General features: G+C 50.0%; 1 protein-coding gene across 6 annotated transcripts in view; it reads left to right on the top strand.

Moving 5' to 3' along the window:
* LOC126425276 (echinoderm microtubule-associated protein-like 2) overlaps positions 1-18435 on the top strand; it is a 723324-nt gene that overhangs the window by 562367 nt on the left and 142522 nt on the right. For all 6 annotated transcript variants that reach the window (XM_050088243.1, XM_050088244.1, XM_050088247.1 and 3 more), the window contains exon 3: positions 5086-5331. In XM_050088243.1, coding sequence (XP_049944200.1) covers positions 5086-5331 — 246 coding nt within the window. The remainder of the gene's footprint in view (positions 1-5085; positions 5332-18435) is intronic.

Raw genomic sequence — 18435 nt, 5'->3', positions numbered from 1 at the left:
TCGCTCCACGGATTCCCGTTTGAGTTCACGGAACATTTCAGTAGCACCAGCTTGGTGATACAACCTACCGCTAACAAACCTAGCACTACGCCTCTGAAGAGTTTCGATGTCTTCTTTTAATCCCAAACACTCGAGCATTACTCAAGAATGGGTCACATTAGTGTTCTGTAGTACACTCCTTTAGAGATCAGCTGCACTTTTCTCTAACTGTCAAAGTCGACCATTAGCCTTCCCTACGACCGACCGTACTGCTCGTTCCTTTTCATAACGCTTCGCAATAGTACACCTAGATATTTAATCGGCCTGACTTTTGTATCCCGCCTGGACAGGCAGCGCGTGGATCTGTTCCTGTGAACTACTGCTGCAAAATAGGCCAAGTGTGAAGGACGCGAGTAGGAGCAGGAAAAGGCGAAGTACTTCGGTACTGAAAGCAAAGTTAAAACACCTTTACTGGTGTATAAACATATACAAACACATTACTTAACTTTTGGTACAGATGAGCACGTAGGTGCGAAGCCATTCATGTATCGAAGCTGACAGCTACTAGAAGTTAAAAAGCCGTAGTCTATAATGGCTAGACCCCCCCCCCCCCCCACAAGTAGAAGTTAAGTTACCAGGTTGTCTGCTCTTGATCAAATGGGCTGAATGTGGAGTGGCGCTCCACAGCGTCGGCTAGAGGGCGCTGTGGCCGGCGTTGTTCGTCTGCTCTCGTAGTGCCAACCTACCAGAGCGCACCTACGTTGTGGCATCGTAGCTATCGATACCACACTGACTGTGTAAAACAGAACAGTTACTAATGCTGTATTCGAAAAATTACTGGATTGTTTTTCCTACTCAGCAGCACCAAGCTACAACTTTCTACATATGGAGCTAGCTGCCATTCATCACACGAACTAAAATTTTTGTTTAAGTCATTTTGTATCTTCCAACACTCACTCAATGACGACTCCTTCCCGTAAACCCTCGATTCTAGGATTGTATCACAACTGCCAACAATGTACCAAGCATGGATTCTCTGCTCGTACGCACGTCCGAGTTCTGTATTGTGGAAGGACAGCTTTTACTCCTTGCTTACTATTTATGACGGACAAGTTCCACAATAGGCAATCGGAGAACTGGTGGGAAATTTCTGCGTGATATTGCCATGTACCAGTGTCCCACAGGTAAATACGAGGCCTGTTCAGAAAGTAAGCTCCGATTGATTGCAAATTGAAACCACAGTGAACATCAGAAATGTTTTACTTGTAACAATTAGCTACACCTTTCAGCTACTTCTCTACGTAGTCGCCGTTCTGACTTAGACTTTTGTCATAGCGTTGTACCAACTTTTCAATAGCCTCATCATAGAAGGCAGCCACCAGTGCTTTCCGCCAATTCTCCACGCTGGCCTACACCTCGTTGTCTGTGTCAAAATGTTGTCTTCAAAGACAGCGGTTCATGTGACCAGAGATGAAACTCAGGGGGAGACAATTGCGGACTGTATTGTGGGTAATCTCACATTTCCATTTGAGAACGATGCAGGAGCATCTTCATTGCCCCTGCAGAATGCGGCTGAGAATTGTCGTGAAGACGAAACAGCACGACAGTTATGTAATGTTAGCTGCATAGCTTCAGGCGAAATTTCTCACCAGGCCCTCGTACTTGGCGGCAGACACTATTTTCTAGACATCTTTACGCACTCACTGCGAGCTCAGAAATGAGAAGAGCGACGTGATGCTAACTGGGGTTATACTAGAGACACTACCCAACACATCTGTGCAAAGCTTTATCGGATTTTCATAGTCGTTTCCATTTCGCGACCGATCGGAGCTTACTTTCTGAACGCCCCTCGTAGAAGCCTCCTAGTGATTTACAGAATTCTTATAATACAGATTGCACCTGCAGGTTATGCTGCCTTAGAGTTTCACTGTTAACTGTCCGTTCCGTACTGTCCCATCGAGTTAGCCGGCTCCTGCAGACAGCCAACCCAATGAACGGATTTGCAAAGTTCCCGGACTATTCGTATCGATGAATTACACGCACGTATTGACCTTTCCCGTTTTTTCTCACTTTATTATGATCATTTCTCTATGTAGGTGAGCGCCAACAAAATATTTTTACACTCAGAGGAGAAAGTTGGTGACCAAAATTTAATAAGGAGATCGTACAGCAATGAAAACGCCTTGGTTTTAATTACTACCACCCGAATGTGCTTATCATATCTGTGGCACTCTCTCCCCTATTTGGCGATAACACACAACCAGCTGCAGCTCTCTGGAGTTTTTCGATGTCCTCCGTCAATCCTATCAGATGCGGATCCGTCATCTAGTACGAACGGTGACCTCTCTGACAGGAAATCACAAATACAGGTGCACAACAGAGACAATGCCCCACAGGCACGCGATTTGATCAGAAGTCGCTTGTGAGGAACGGTGTCAAAAGCATTCTGGAAAATATAAAAATATGGAAACAGTCCGACAACCCCTGTCGATAGTACTCATTACTTCATGAGAAGAGTTAGTCGTGATTCACGAAATTTTCTGAATCCGTGTTGGTTACTTCTCAGTCGTTTCCTTCGATGTAATTCACAATGTTCGAAGAGAACATATCCTCCAAAATAGTCTTCCGTACTGTCCCATCGAGTTAGCTGGCGCCTGCAGACAGCCAACCAAGTCTGGCGTAGTATTTCAGCGGATTACACCCATTTCCTTTCTTGGGTATTGGCGTGAATTCTGCAACTCTCATTCTTTAGGTACGAATCGTATGTCGAGCGAGCGCTTGAATATGATTGCTAGGTATGGAGCTATTGTATCATCGTACTCTGAAAGGAACCTGACTGGTATGCTATCTGGACCGGAGACCATGCCTTTATTAAATTATTTAAGCTGCTTCACTACGCCTAGGATATCTACTTCTACGTTACTAATGTGAGCAATTGTTCTTCATTCGCATTGTGGAATATTTACTTCGCCTTCTTTGGTGAAGGAATTTTGGAAAACGTTTTAGTAACTCCGCTTTAGTGGCCCTGTCATCAATATCATCATTATTGCTGTCTCACAGTAAAGTTATTGATTGCTACTGGTGTATTTTACATACGACTAATCTCTTTGTGATTTCTGTCAGATTTCGAGACAGAGTTCCGTTGTGGAAACTATTAAAAGCATATCGCATTGAAGTTTGCGCTGAATTTCGAACTTCTCTAATACTTCGCCAATCATGGCGGTTTTGCGTTCTTTTAAATTTGGCATGCTTTTTTTTCGTTTCTTCTGCAACAATGTTGTGGCCTGTTTTGTGTAAAGTGGTGGATCAGTACGATTTCTTAATAGTTTATTTTGTATATGTACAAGGCGTGTGAGAAATGTAGTGAGACAAGCAATACTGCCAGCGATATAGCAACGCTGTGTTGTTCTGCTTCTGTGGACCGGTGAGTTCATCCCTTCCAGCCGTCCAGTCCGAGTTTCAGCTCCGTACAGCCATCATGTGACATCTGAGAGCACCGTAAGTGAAGTTGTGTTTACATTGTGTGCTACGAAAATGGAACAGCGGAATTTAGAGCAACATTATGCCATCAAGTTTTGTGTTAAACTTGGGGAATCTACGAGTGTCACCTTTCAAAAGTTGGAACAGAGCTATGGGAAACATTCCTTATCAAGAGCACAAGTTTTTCGCTGGCACAAATCATTTTTGGTGGGCCGAGAACACATTGAAGATGAACCCCGCCCAGCGAGACCTTCAGCTTCAAAACCCAATGAAAATGTAGAGTCTGCAGCTTGTGTGTGGTCCAGTGGCTAGCGTTGCTCCCTCTGGATCACAGCATGCTGGGTTCGATTTCCAGCTGGGTTGGGGATTTTCTCCTCCCAGGGACTGGGTGTTTGTATTGTCCTCATCATTTCATCATCATCATGATTTGTGACAGTGACTATATTGGACTGTGTAAAAAAAATTGGACTGTGTAAAGAAATTGGACTGTGTAAAGAAATTGGACTGTGTAAAAAAATTGGACTGTGTAAAAAAATTGGACTGTGTAAAAAAATTGGACTGTGTAAAAAAATTGGACTGTGTAAAAAAATTGGACTGTGTAAAAAAATTGGACTGTGTAAAAAAATTGGACTGTGTAAAAAAATTGGACTGTGTAAAAAAATTGGACTGTGTAAAAAAATTGGACTGTGTAAAAAAATTGGACTGTGTAAAAAAATTGGACTGTGTAAAAAAATTGGACTGTGTAAAAAAATTGGACTGTGTAAAAAAGACATTGGACTGTGTAAAAAAGACATTGGACTGTGTAAAAAAGACATTGGACTGTGTAAAAAAGACATTGGACTGTGTAAAGAAGACTGGACTGTGAATGGGTGCTGATGACTGTGCAGTTGAGTGCTCCACAAATCAAACATCATCAAACAGGTCGAATGTATGCATCCTTTTGAGAGATTTTTCCTCCAGGGAAAACTGAGTGTTCTACAAATATTTCGCTGAAAGGGTCAGGAAAAGGGTGACTCGAGTGAGACCGGATATTGCAGACATGTGGGTTCAGCATTGTGACAACGCCCCATGTCACACAGTCACTTCCATCATGGAATTTTTGATCTCACAAGGCATTTCTGTTGTTCTAAAGCCCTCATACTTACCTGATATGAATCTGTGTGACTTTCTTCCTTTCTTGAAAGTGAAAAAGTCTTACAAGGACGTCATTTTGGGACTCTGGAAAACTTTCAAAAGACTGAAATTTTAAAAGACCGTACCTGTTGGAGCCTACTACCAAGACTATGCAAGTGTATAGCAGTGTACAGTAGCCAAAGGGAACTGCTTCAAAGGCGACAATATTGGTGTTTGAAAAATAATATACCTTTGGTAGGTGAAAAATGAGATATATTACTTTCATCGCACATCTTGTTCTTACGAATAACACTGCACATCTCATCCTCCTAGTGTTGGAAAACTAAACGGCGGGAAATGTTTCCTTTGATGTTGTTGCTTCTGACTACGACAATTAAAACACCCATCCCCTGATGTCTTTCACTCCGAAAAAAATAGTGAATGTGATGAGGAGACGAGGCTGTGACGTAAGAGGTGTGTAGTGTAATGCAGTGCTGGTGTTGTGTGTTGCAGGCGACATGATGGAGGCGGACGGCGAGTCCCTGCGGGAGCGCGTCTCGCAGCTGGAGCGGCGCGCGCTGTCGCAGGCGGACGAACTGGTCTGCCTGCGCGCCACGCTGGCGGACGCGCTGCGCAGGTTGGCAGCCCTGGAGGCCCGCACTGGCCAGCCTGCGCCCTCCGCCTCGCCGGCCATCACCACCTCCTCCTCCAGCGGCAGCCAACAGCACCACGGCACCCTCACCAGGAACGGCGTGCGTGGTCAGTCCCCATTATTTACTTACTAGTCAACTTGCCATTGTTTCGCAATTGCTAAATGCGATGGTTATTTGTAAAGTTCTACGCAGTGTAAGATAATTAATTTTACAAACTACTTTTACATGCCTTCAATACACAGAGGTGGCAAAAGTCATGGGATACCTCCTAATATCATCTGGGACCTCCGTTTGCCCGGCGTAGCGCAGCAAAGCGATGTGGCATGAGCTCAGTAAATCATTTAAAGTCGCCTGCAGAGAATATTGAGCCATGCTGCCTCTGTAACTGTCCATAATTGTGAAATTGTTGCCGGTGCAGGATTTTGTACATGAACAAACCTCCCAGTTATGTCCTATAAATACACCAGTAACTGGGGACCTGGCTGAAAATGATTTACAAGTTCGTGGCGCGGTAATGCTGGAATTCAATATGGTGTTGACCCACTCCAAGCCTTAATGACAGCTTCCACTCTCGCAGGCATACGTTCAAGCAGGGAATGGTAGCCAATTCTTTGCGGATTGCTGCACTAACGACAGGTATCGATAACATACCTGGCGCGAAGTCGCCGTTCGAAAACATCCCAAAGGTGTTCTACAGGATTCAGGGCAGGACACTGTGCAGGCCAGTCCATTATAGGAATGTCATTGTCGTGTAACCATTCCGCCACAAGCCGTGCATTATGAAGAGGTGCTCGATCGTGTTGAAAGATGCAATCGCCATCCCTGAATTGCTCTTCAACAGCGGGAAGTAAAATGGTGCTTAAAACATCAGTGTAGGCCTGTGCTGTAATAGTCCCTCGCAAAACAATAAGGGGTGCAAGCTCCCTCCATGGAAAAACACGACCACACCATAACACCACCACCACCTCCGAATTTTACTGTTGGCACTACACGCGCTGGCAGATGACGTTCACGGGACATTCGCCATACCTACACCCTGCCATCGGATCGCCTCGTTGCGTACCGTGATTCTTCACTCCACAACGAGGCGTCGTTTAGCATTTACCGTCGTGATGTCCGCCTGCTTGGCTCGATGGTAACATGCTCGCCTCCCATGCTAACGGGCCCGGGTTCGATTCCCGACCGGGTTGGAGATTTTCTCCGCTCGCGACTGGGTGTTGTGTTGTCATCATCATCATCTCATCCTCATCACCGGCGCGCAGGTCGCCCAGTGCGGCGTCGAATGAAATAAGACTTGCACTTGGCGGCCTAACTTCCCCGAATAGGGGCCTCTGGCGACCGGTGCCATATGCTCATTTCCATTTTTTACCAACGTGATGTGTGAGTTACGAGCAGCCGCTCGACCATGAAATCCAAGTTTTCTCATCTCCCGCCTATCTGTCATAGTACTTGCAGTGGATCCTAGTGCAGTTTGGAATTCCTGTGTGATGGTCTGGATAGATGTCTGCCTGTTATACATTACGACCCTCTTCAACTGTCGGCGGTCTCTGTCACTAAACAGACGAGTTCGGCCTGTGCGCTTTTGTGCTGTACATGTCCCTCGACGTCTCAACTTCACTATCACACAGTGGACCTAGGGATGTTTAGGAGTGTGGAAATATCTGGTGCAGATGTATGACACAAGTGACAACCAGTCACCTGACCACGTTCGAAGTTCGTGAGTTCCGCAGAGCACCCCATTATCATCTCTCGCGATGTCTAATGACTACTGAGGTCGCTGATATGGAGTACCTGACAGCACAATGCACCTAATATGATAAACATATAATTAAATGTTTCCCTGAGACATTTAAGTTTTTTATTATCTACGACGATAATCGAAGCAGGCGAAATCAATTAAAATTTTCGCTGCAGACGGGACTCGAACCCCTGTCTTCTTGCTTGCTACGCAGAAATGATAACCATTACACCACCATAGTACGATGGTCAACATTGCTGCACGAACTACCTTAGCTGAGTGCCCTCCCCAACACAAACTTCAATTCATTTTTCCCTTACATATTGTCACTACTCCCAGGGCTCTCCGATATTGGCAAGCATCTCAGCATTGGACATATTGGCGTATTGGGACGTCCTTGTACCATTGGTGATCTTATAAATCTTATAGTTAAATGTTTCCCTGAGATATTTAAGTCTCTTTTTATCATCTATGATAATGATTGTCTGCTTGCTGCACAACCAATGAAGTGTGGCTGAACACCCACATGTTATGTATGTATTTATGTATGTACGTATGTATTAAACCAGGGACCAAGAAACGACAGGAGGCTACACCCCGCCGTAGCCCTCCTCCGTGGTTCACAACCTCACAATAGGCCACAGTAGCCTACCTAATCCATCGCCGCCCCACACTGAACCCAGGGTTATTGTGCGGTTCGGTTCGGTTCCCAGCAGACGACAACCCCCCCCCCCCCCCCCCCAAGAAACGCCTCATACCAGGCAAGTGTAACCCCAAATGTTGGCGTGGTAGAAGGTGCTATGGTGTACGCATATATGGAAATGGTGTTTGCGGCAGCAGTCACCGACGCAGTGTAACTGAGGCGGAATAAGGTGAACCAGCCCACATTCACAGAGGTAGATGGAAAACAATCTTAAAAACCGTCCACAGACTGGCCAACACTCCTTTTGTGGATACGTGTGTAGCGACCACGGGACCCCGAGCTAATGTGGCCCTCCTTCCTTTCCGGGCTGCATACCTTCCCTTTCCGCATCCTTCCCCATCCCCCATCTTCCCCCCCCCCCCCATCACCTCCGCCTCATTCCTTCCCTTTCTCCCCCTCTGGGAGTATGTTTTGTGCCTACGTCCGGAGACGGACGCTCGAAAATATAACACATTCTCTGCTTTCTCTGCTTGCAAGCCTTCGTCCTTCCTTTCTCCTTCTCTTTTCCTTACTTCTTCTCTTTGCCCTTTTCTCCACTGTGGCGTTTGAGACCTCTCTTCTTTCCTTTCCCTTTGTTTTTTCCCTTTCTCTTTTTTCCTCCCTGTGCGTGTCTGAAGGCCGACTCACGCATTTCCATGCGTAGCCGGTGAAGGACTAATGCGTAATTCCCCGCCTCGGGTAGACAGGTAGGACACGTATGCACCCCCTGGTAACGGCGAGGCCCAGGGAGGGGTGATTACCCGAGCTGATACCTTCCGAAAGTGCCGATTGGTCCCTCCGTCCGTTTCTCGGGAGGTGTGAACAATCACCTAGGACGGGAGTGCCCTCAGAGAGGGCCCCACAAGGAAGGAGCGCGCCATTGGAGACGCCGGTAATCATGGGGGATACTTTCGCAATGGTCTCCTCAACTTCTACTATGTCTTCTCACAAGCGTAAGTTCAATGAGTTTCAGCCACAGACAGTCCTTCCATCTTTGCCACAGTTCCTTGTTGTTTCTCGGTCTGATGAAGGTCACGACTTCTCCACGGTCAACCCTTTCATTATTCAGAAAGGTGTCGACGCAATTGCAGGTCCTGTAAAGTCTTGTTCCAGATTACAATGGCAACTTATTGTTAGAAACAATCAGTGCCCTCCAGGCACAAAAATTGCTGCGAACCTCACTGCTACACACCTTCCCTGTCCGGGTGGAAGCTCACCGCACTTGAAATTCATCACGTGGGGTCGTTTATACACACTCCCTCGACGGATTGTCCGACGAGGAAATTCAACACTACCTTTCTGACCAGGGCGTACCGGCTGTTCATAGAGTCATGAAAAAGGTTGACACGAACATCATTCCAACCCGTACTGTATTCTTGACATTTGACAAAGTTCACCTCCCATCGAAAATCAAAACGGGCTACGAGATAATTTCCGTTCGCCCTTACGTCCCAAACCCTACGCGTTGCTATCGGTGTCAGCGGTTCAATCACACCAGCCAGTCCTGTTCCAATCCGGCCAAATGTGTTAGGTGTGGCAAGGATGCCCATGAAGGTGCTTGTCCACCTCCATCCCCTCGTTGCATCAACTGTATGGCTGACCACGCTGCTTCCTCTCGAGATTGCCCCCTTTTTAAAGACGAAAAGCTCATTCAGGAAATCAGAGTGAAGGAAAAGGTGCCGACCTTTGCTGCTCGAAAATTATTCGCCAGTCGCAAGCCCACTGTGCCTCAGACAGGAAAATAAGCATTGCCCTTGCCTCTCCTCGGCCAACAAAGGAGGCGGCCACACAGACTTGTGATCTCACCTTTAGTGCCACGGTCGTCAGATCGGCCAGAGCGAAGATCACCCATTCAACCTTCCCACTTTCGCCTGCTCACTCTATGGCTCACCCTTCATCGGGTTCTGCTAAATCTCAAGCCCACAAGTCAGACACCAAGACTTCGAAAAAAGAGCATACTCGTGAAGATTTTTTACGTACCCCATCTTCACAACCATCGGTTCCTCCTTCATCTAAACATCGTGTTTCCAAGAAGGCTAATGAGAAACCCAGTTCCTCTCCTTCTCCGCCAAGGCGTGTCTCATCTACAGCACCACCTGGCGGTAACCGCCCTCGGCCGTCTTCTGTGTCACCGAGGCGCACTGCTGGTGGCCGATCAACCGTCCGATCGCTGGTGGCAGGAGCAGCTCCTGAATGCAGTTCCATGCTGTCGGTCGCAAGCTCTGAGCAGTCGTTGAGTTGACAGCACCCTTGGTCACGTTCCTCCATTTTCTGTTCACCCTATGTCCACTGGAATATCCACGGCATTCGAGCCAATCGGGATGAATTGTCGATCCTCTTACGATCCTACTCGCCAATCATCTTCTGTCTTCAGGAAACAAAGCTGCGTCCCCGCGACTGCTTTGTTCTCCCCCATTTTCCGTCCATCCGATTTGATCTCCCCTCTGTTGAAGGCACTCCAGCACATGTAGGCCTTATGATTCTTCTCCATGATACTCTCCATTATCACCCAATCCCCTTAAACACTTCCTTCCAAGCTGTCGCTGTCCGTCTTTCCCTTTCTGGATACACCTTCTCTCTTTGTACTGTATACATTCCGTCGTCCACACCAATGGCACGAGCTGATCTCCTTCATCTTCTTGGTCAGCTTCCACCCCCTATTTGCTGGTTGGGTACTTCAATGCCCACCACCCGCTTTGGGGATCTCCACATCCTTGTCCGCGTGGCTCACTATTGCTAGACGTCTTCCACCAAGCGGATCTTGTTTGCCTCGACACTGGGGATCCTACATTTTTGTCTGCCTCCACGACAAATTTCTCTCATTTGGACCTTTCGGTCGGTACTGTTCCGCTAGCTCGGCGCTTCGAGTGGTTCGCCCTTGGTGATACACACTCGAGTGACCACTTTCCATGTTTCCTTAGACTGCAGCCTCACCTGCCATATATGCGCCCGCGACGCTGGAAGCTTGCCCAAGCCGACTGAACACTTTTTTCGTCTCTAGCGACATTCGATGACCGTCACTTTCCTAGCGTCGACGATGAGGTCACACATATTACAGACGTTATTCTTACAGCTGCGGAACGTTCAATACCACGCACCTCCTAATTGCCCCGGCGCCCCCCAGTTCCTTGGTGGAACGAGGCATGCCATGACGCAATATGTGAGCTGCGACGTGCTCTTCGCGTTTTCCGCCGCCATCCTACTTTGGCCAACTGTATCCGCTATAAGCAGTTCCGTGAGCGATGCCGTCGCGTCATCCGCGATAGAAAGAAGGCAAGCTGGAACTTCTTTACTAGCTCATTTAACACCTTCACACCCTCCTCGGAAGTTTGGAGTCGGATTCGACGGTTATCTGGCGCGCCTAGTTTCTCCCCGGTCTCTGGGCTCACTGTCGCGCATGATACGTTAGTGGACCCCGTCGCAATTTCTAACTCATTGGGTCAACACTTTGCTGAGATTTCGAGCTCTTCAAATTACCCGCCAGCGTTTCTCCCGAAGAAACGTGCAGCGGAAGTGCAACCTCTTGCTTTCTCCTTTCAAAATCGCGAAAGCTATAATACTGTTTTCTCCATGCGGGAACTCCAACATGCACTCTCTTCTTCTCGCTCCTTCGCCCCAGGACCGGATGGTATCCACATCCAAATGTTGCTGCATTTATCAACCCATAGTCTGCGTTACCTCCTTCGCCTTTATAATCGAATTTGGACCGACAGTACTTTTCCCAGACGATGGCGGGAAGCTATTGTCGTTCCTGTTCCGAAACCTGGAAAGGACAAACATCTCCCCTCCATCTATCGCCCCATTTCTCTCACGAGTAGTGTATGTGAGGTTTTGGAGCGTATAGTGAATTACCGTTTAGCTTGGTGGCTGGAATCCCGCAGTCTTTTAACACCTGCCCAATGCGGCTTCCGAAAGCATCGTTCTGCAGTTGACCATCTTGTTGCTCTCTCCACTTATAGCATGAACAACTTTCTCCGAAAAAACCAAACAGTAGCAATATTTTTTGATCTGGAGAGAGCATACGATACCTGTTGGAGGACAGGCATCCTCCGCACACTGTTCTCTTGGGGCTTTCGAGGTCGGCTGCCACTATTTCTTCGCGAATTTATGGCAGAGCGCACATTTAGAGTGCGGGTGAACACTTCTCTCTCCCATACTTTCTCCCAAGAAAACGGGGTACCCCAGGGCTCCGTGCTAAGTGTTGTACTGTTTGCCATTGCCATAAATCCAATTATGGACTGTCTCCTTCCCGAAGTCTCAGGCTCCCTCTTTGTGGACACCCCCTGTGGGTCCGGGGTAAGAATAGCCCTGAGGTATTCCTGCCTGTCGTAAGAGGCGACTAAAAGGAGTTTCAACCGTTTCGGCCTTCCATGTGATTGTCCCCCTTGGGGTTTGACCTCCATTTTTCAAAATTCTACAGAAGTACGAGCCTTTTGGGGAAGGACGCCTTACTTGGTGTACCACTGGTCCTCAATGCACTAAGACCTTGGCACTCAGCATTGTACCGGCGTTGTAACCAAACCCACTATTCCTCAAATTGGGCCTAAACGCCTGATGGGTTGTACAAGTTACGCCCATAGTGCGTCCCCATCTGCACCTACGATCATGATGGACTTTCCATGGCACCGGCACGGTAGCCAGCCTGTTGTGGTGGGGTCGTCATGTACCCTCTAGGTTGTAGCCCCCTGACAACACAGGGATTGTACTGCCGATACCTGAGCTGCACCCTCCCCACGTCGGCCAAGGAGCAGATGCCCGTCTCCTTGGGGCATCAGGACTCCCGGCAATGGTCATCCTGCCAGGTGGCCCTTGCTGAGGCTGGGTGGCGCCCGTTGGGAGAGCCCCTGGTCAGAGTGGGTGGTATCGGGGCGGACGTTTCGCAGATGAAACGTTAACACGTATCAGGTCGCTCTGCGGCCGAGTCTTTCAAAAGGAAAGGTACTGTCTCTGGTTCTGGTTCTCCTGCCCTTTCCCCCTTGGCCACTCCCTGGGAGGAGGGACAGGCCCGCCGACTTGGGGCGGAGTACTTCCCCCGCTATTTGGTCTGTTCTCGAACCGATGGGGGCACGTTCGGCACCTCCAAGCCCATGTTCTTTGTTCAGCACATTGAGGACATCTTCAGGGAAATCGAGGCTCTCAGTAAGATGCGTTCGGGGTCCGTTCTTATAAAGACCACCTCCGCCACACAGTCGGCGGCGCTCCAGGCGTGCGACCGCCTAGGGGACATCCCAGTGTCCCGCATCTGGCATTAAACACAGGGGGTTATTTTTCATCGGGACCTCCTGCTGCAATCTGATGAGGAGCTCAGGGCCAACCTGGAGCGCCGAGGCCTGCATTTCGTCCAGCGAGTCCAGCGCGGCCCCAAAGACCATCGCATCGACACCGGGGCTTTTATCCTCGCCTTCGAGGGGGACGTTCTCCCAGAGAAGGTAAAGGTGATGTGCTACCGGTGCGACGTGCGACCTTACGTCCCGCCTCCTATGTGCTGTTTTCGGTGTTTGCACTTTGGGCACATGTCGTCCCGGTGTGAGGCTGAACCCCTTTGTGGTGATTGTGGACGTCCTCTTCGTGAGGAACATACATGCACCCCATCACCTCGGTGCGTTAATTGTCCTGGCATCCACTCTCCTAGATCCTCAGACTACCCCGCATGTCAGAAGGAGAAGAAGATACAAGAACTCAAAACTTTGGATCGTCTCTCTTATTCTGAGGCCAGGAAGAAGTATGACCGCCTCCATCCCATGCCGTTGACCACTTCGTTTGCCTCAGTTGTGTCCACTCCTTCCGCGGTATCCTCACCCCTATCCTGTCCCCCCTCCGCCTCCTCCCCCCATCCGGGGTCTCTGCCTCCGCCTCCCAAATCCCTCCCTTCCAAATCCTCCTCCCCCGTGGCCCCTGGGCCCTCTGCCCCAGGGGCCACCCTTCCTCCTCCTCCTCCTCCCCCCCCTGCTGCCTGAGAAGCGATCCTCTTCTCAGGCGTCCATCGGGGAAACGTTCCGGACCCCAGCTTCCGAGGTTCGGCGTTCCAAAACGGACCCCGCGCGTGAGGACCTTCTTCGGGTCCAGCCCACCATCCCTGTGCCTCCTCGGACTTCCAAGAAGGCCTCCAAGAAGAAGTCTCTATCCCCCTCTCCACCCCGGCGCGTTCGTCTGACGCTCCATCCGTGAGTCGCTTCTCCCGGCTGTCCTCAGTTTCGCCGGGACGCTCTGCTGCCAGGCGCTCAGCTGGCCTCTTGTCGGCAAATGATGCTGCCCCTCGTTCCATTCCTCGTACTACCTCTTCTTCACGTCGCGTTTCCGTCCCCTGGTGGAACGAGGCTTGTAGAGACGCTATCCGTGCTCGACGACGTGCTTTACGCACCTTTCCCCGCCATCCTACGTTGGCGAATTGTATTGGATACAAACGACTCCGAGCGCAATGCCGAAGAGTCATCAAAGACAGCAAAAAAGCTTGTTGGGCCTCTTTCACCAGCTCCTTTAACAGTTTTACTCCCTCTTCTATCGTATGGGGTGGCCTGCGCCCGCTGTCGGGCATTAAGGCCCACTCCTCGGTACCTCCCCCCAGGGGGTCCACAACTCTTTTGTGGACACGTGCGTAGCGAGCACGGGACCCCGAGCTAATGTGGCCCTCCTTCCTTTCCGGGCTGCATACCTTCCCTTCCCTTTCCGCATCCCTCCCCGTCCCCCATCTTCGCCCCCCCCCCTTACCTCTGGCTCTTTCCTTCCCTTTCTCCCCCTCTGGGAGTATGGTTTGTGCCTACGTCCGGAGACGGACGCTCGAAACTGTTCCAAATTCCTTGCTTTTACACTTGCAAGTCCTCGTCCTTCCTCTGTCCTTCTCTTTTCCTTCCCTCTTCTCCTTGCCCTTTTCTCCGCTGCGGCGTTTGAGACCCCCTTTTCTTTCCTTTCCCTTTCTCTTTTTTCCTCCCTGTGCGTGTCTGAAGGCCGACCCACGCACTTCCATGCGTAGCCGGTGACGGGGTAACGCGTAATTCCCCGCCCCGGGTAGACAGGTAGGACACGTACGTACCCCCTGGTAACGGCCAGGCCCAGGGAGGGGTGATTACCCGAGCTGATACCTTCCGAAAGTGCCGATTGGTCCCTCCGTCCGTTTGTCGGGAGGTGTGACCTGAGGTGTGAACAATCACCTAAGGCGGGTGTGCCCTCAGTGAGGGCCCCCACAAGGGAGGAGCGCGCCATCGGAGACGCCGGTAATCATGGGGGATTCTTCCGCAATGGTTTCCTCACCTTCCACTATGTCTGCTCACAAACGTAAGTTCACTGAGTTTCAGCCACAGACGGTTCTTCCATCGTTGCCACAGTTCCTTGTTGTTTCTCGGTCTGACGAAGGTCACGACTTTTCCACGGTCAACCCTTTCATTATTCAGAAAGGTGTCGACGCAATTGCGGGTCCTGTGAAGTCTTGTTCCAGATTACGGAATGGCACCCTGTTGTTAGAAACACACAGTGCCCTCCAGGCTCAAAAATTGCTGCGTACTTCTCTGCTCCACACCTTCCCTGTCTGGGTGGAACCGCACCGTACCTTAAATTCCTCGCGTGGAGTCGTTTATACACGCTCCCTCGATGGATTGTCTGACGAAGAAATTCAGCACTATCTGTCTGACCAGGGCGTCACGGCTGTTCATCGGGTTATGAAAAGGGTTGACTCGAACATCATTCCAACCCGCACTGTCTTCTTGACATTTGACAAAGTTCAACTCCCATCAAAAATCAAAGCAGGCTATGAGATAATTTCCGTTCGCCCTTATGTCCCAAACCCTACGCGTTGCTATCGATGTCAGCGGTTCAATCACACCAGCCAGTCCTGTTCCAATCCGGCCAAATGTGTTACGTGTGGCAGGGATGCCCATGAGGGTGCTTGTCCACCTCCATCCCCTCGCTGCATCAACTGTATGGGTGACCACGCTGCTTCCTCTCGAGATTGCCCCGTTTTTAAGGACGAAAAGCTGATCCAGGAAATAAGAGTGAAGGAAAAGATGTCGACCTTTGCTGCTCGCAAGTTACTCGCCAGTCGACAGCCCACCGTGCCTCAGAAAGGAAAATACAGCACTGTCCTTGCTTCTCCTCGGCCAACAAAGGAGGCGGCCACGCAGACTTGCGACCTCACATTTAGTACCACGGTCGTCAGATCGGCCAGCGCAAAGATCGCCCGTTCAACCTCACCACTTTCGCCTGCCCACTCTATGGCTCACCCTTCGTCGGGTTCTGCTAAATATCGAGCCCAAAAGTCAGACGCCAAGTCTTCGAAAAAAGAGCATTCTCGAGAAGAGTTTTTACGTACTGCAACTTCACAACCATCGGTTCCTCCTTCATCTAAACATCATACCTCCAAGAAGGCTACGAAGAAACACAGTTCCTCTCCTTCTCCGCCAAGGCGTGTCCCATCTCCAGCACCACCTGGCGGAAATCGCCCTCGGCCATCTTCTGTGTCGCCGAGGCGCACTGCTGGTGGCCGGTCAACTGGCCGATCGTTGGTGGCAGGAGCTGCTCCTGACCAACCTACGGATCAGGATCTTCTGCCTTCGACTGAATGCCATTCCATGCTGTCGGTCGCAAGCTCTGAGCAGTCGTTGAGTTGACAGCACCCTTGGGTCGTTCCTCCATTTTCTGTTCACCCTATGTCCATTATCCACTGGAATATCCGCGGCATTAGCGCCAATCGGGAGGAATTGTCAATCCTCTTAAGATCCTACTCGCCGGTCATCTTCTGTCTTCAGGAAACAAAGCTGCGTCCCCATGACCGCTTTGTTCTCCCTCATTTTCAGTCCGTCCGATATGACCTCCCCTCTGTTGAAGGCACTCCAGCCCATGGAGGACTCATGATTCTGCTCCATGATACTCTCCATTATCACCCAATCCCCTTAAACACTTCCTTCCAAGCTGTCGCCGTCTGTCTTTCCCTTTCTGGCTACACGTTCTCTCTTTGTACGGTATACATTCCATCGTCTACACCAATGGCACGAGCTGATCTCCTTCATCTTCTTGATCAGCTTCCACTCTCCTATTTGCTGGTTGGGGACTTCAATGCCCACCACCCGCTTTGGGGATCTCCACATCCTTGTCCACGTGGCTCACTATTGCTAGACGTCTTCCACCAAGCGGATCTAGTCTGCCTCAACACTGGGGTCCCCACATTTTTGTCTGCCTCCACGGCAAATTTCTCCCATTTGGACCTTGCGGTCGGTACTGTTCCGCTAGCTCGGCGCTTCGAATGGTTCGCCCTTGATGATACACACTCGAGTGACCATTTTCCATGTGTTCTTCGACTGCAGCCTCAACTGCCATACATGCGCTCGCGACGCTGGAAGTTTGCCCAAGCCGATTGGACACTTTTTTCGTCTCTAGCGACATTCGATGACCGTCGCTTTCCCAGCGTCGACGATGAGGTCACACATTTTACCGACGTTATTCTCACAGCTGCGGAACGTTCAATGCCACGCACCTCCGAATTGCCCCGGCGCCCTCCAGTTCCTTGGTGGAACGAGGCATGCCGTGACGCAATACGTGAGCGGCGACGTGCTCTTCGCATTTTCCGTCACCATCCAACTTTGGCCAACTGTATCCGATATAAGCAGCTCCGTGCGCGATGCCGTCGCGTCATCCGCGATAGCAAGAAGGCAAGCTGGAAATTCTTTATTAGCTCATTTAACACCTTCACTCCCTCCTCGGAAGTTTGGAGTCGGCTTCGACGGTTTTCAGGCGCGCCTAGTTTCTCCCCGGTCTCTGGGCTCACTGTCGCGCATGATACCTTAGTGGACCCCGTCGCAATTTCTAACTCATTGGGTCAGCACTTTGCTGAGATTTCGAGCTCTTCAAATTACCCGCCAGCGTTTCTCCCGAAGAAACGTGCAGCGGAAGTGCGACATCTTGCTCCATGTCCAAATGTTGCTGCATTTATCAACCCATAGCCTGCGTTACCTCCTTCGCCTTTATAATCGAATTTGGACCGACAGTACCTTTCCCAGGCGATGGCGGGAAGCTATCGTCGTTCCCGTTCCGAAACCTGGAAAGGACAAACATCTCCCCTCTAGCTATCGCCCCATTTCTCTCACGAGTAGTGTCTGTAAGGTTTTGGAGCGTATAGTGAATTACCGTTTAGCTTGGTGGCTGGAGTCCCGCAGTCTTTTAACACCAGCCCAATGCGGATTCCGAAAGCATCGTTCTGCCGTTGACCATCTTGTTGCTCTCTCCACTTATATCATGAACAATTTTCTCCGGAAACGCCAAACGGTAGCAATATTTTTTGATCTGGAGAGAGCATACGATACCTGTTGGAGGACAGGCATCCTCCGCACACTGTTCTCTTGGGGCTTTAGAGGCCGGCTGCCCCTTTTTCTTCGCGAATTTATGGCAGAGCGCACATTTAGGGTGCGGGTGAACACTACTCTCTCCCGTACTTTCTCCCAAGAAAACGGGGTACCCCAGGGCTCCGTGCTGAGTGTTGTACTGTTTGCCATCGCCATTAATCCAATTATGGATTGTCTCCTTCCTGATGTCTCGGGCTCCCTCTTTGTGGACGATTTTTCGATCTACTACAGCTCTCAACGGACCAGCCTTCTTGAAAGACGTCTTCAAGGATGTCTCGATCGCCTCCACTCGTGGAGCATCGAAACCGGCTTCCGTTTCTCACCCAGTAAGACCGTTTGTGTTAATTTTTGGCGACGTAAGGAGTTTCTTCCGCCCTCCTTACATCTAGGTCCTGTCAACCTTCCGTTTTCCGACGTCGCTAAATTCTTGGGTCTTATGTTTGACAGAAAACTGTGCTGGTC

The sequence above is a fragment of the Schistocerca serialis genome, chromosome 10, assembly GCF_023864345.2.
Source record: "Schistocerca serialis cubense isolate TAMUIC-IGC-003099 chromosome 10, iqSchSeri2.2, whole genome shotgun sequence".
NCBI classification, from domain to species: domain Eukaryota; kingdom Metazoa; phylum Arthropoda; class Insecta; order Orthoptera; family Acrididae; genus Schistocerca; species Schistocerca serialis.
This window is presented reverse-complemented; position numbering and strand designations above follow the sequence as displayed.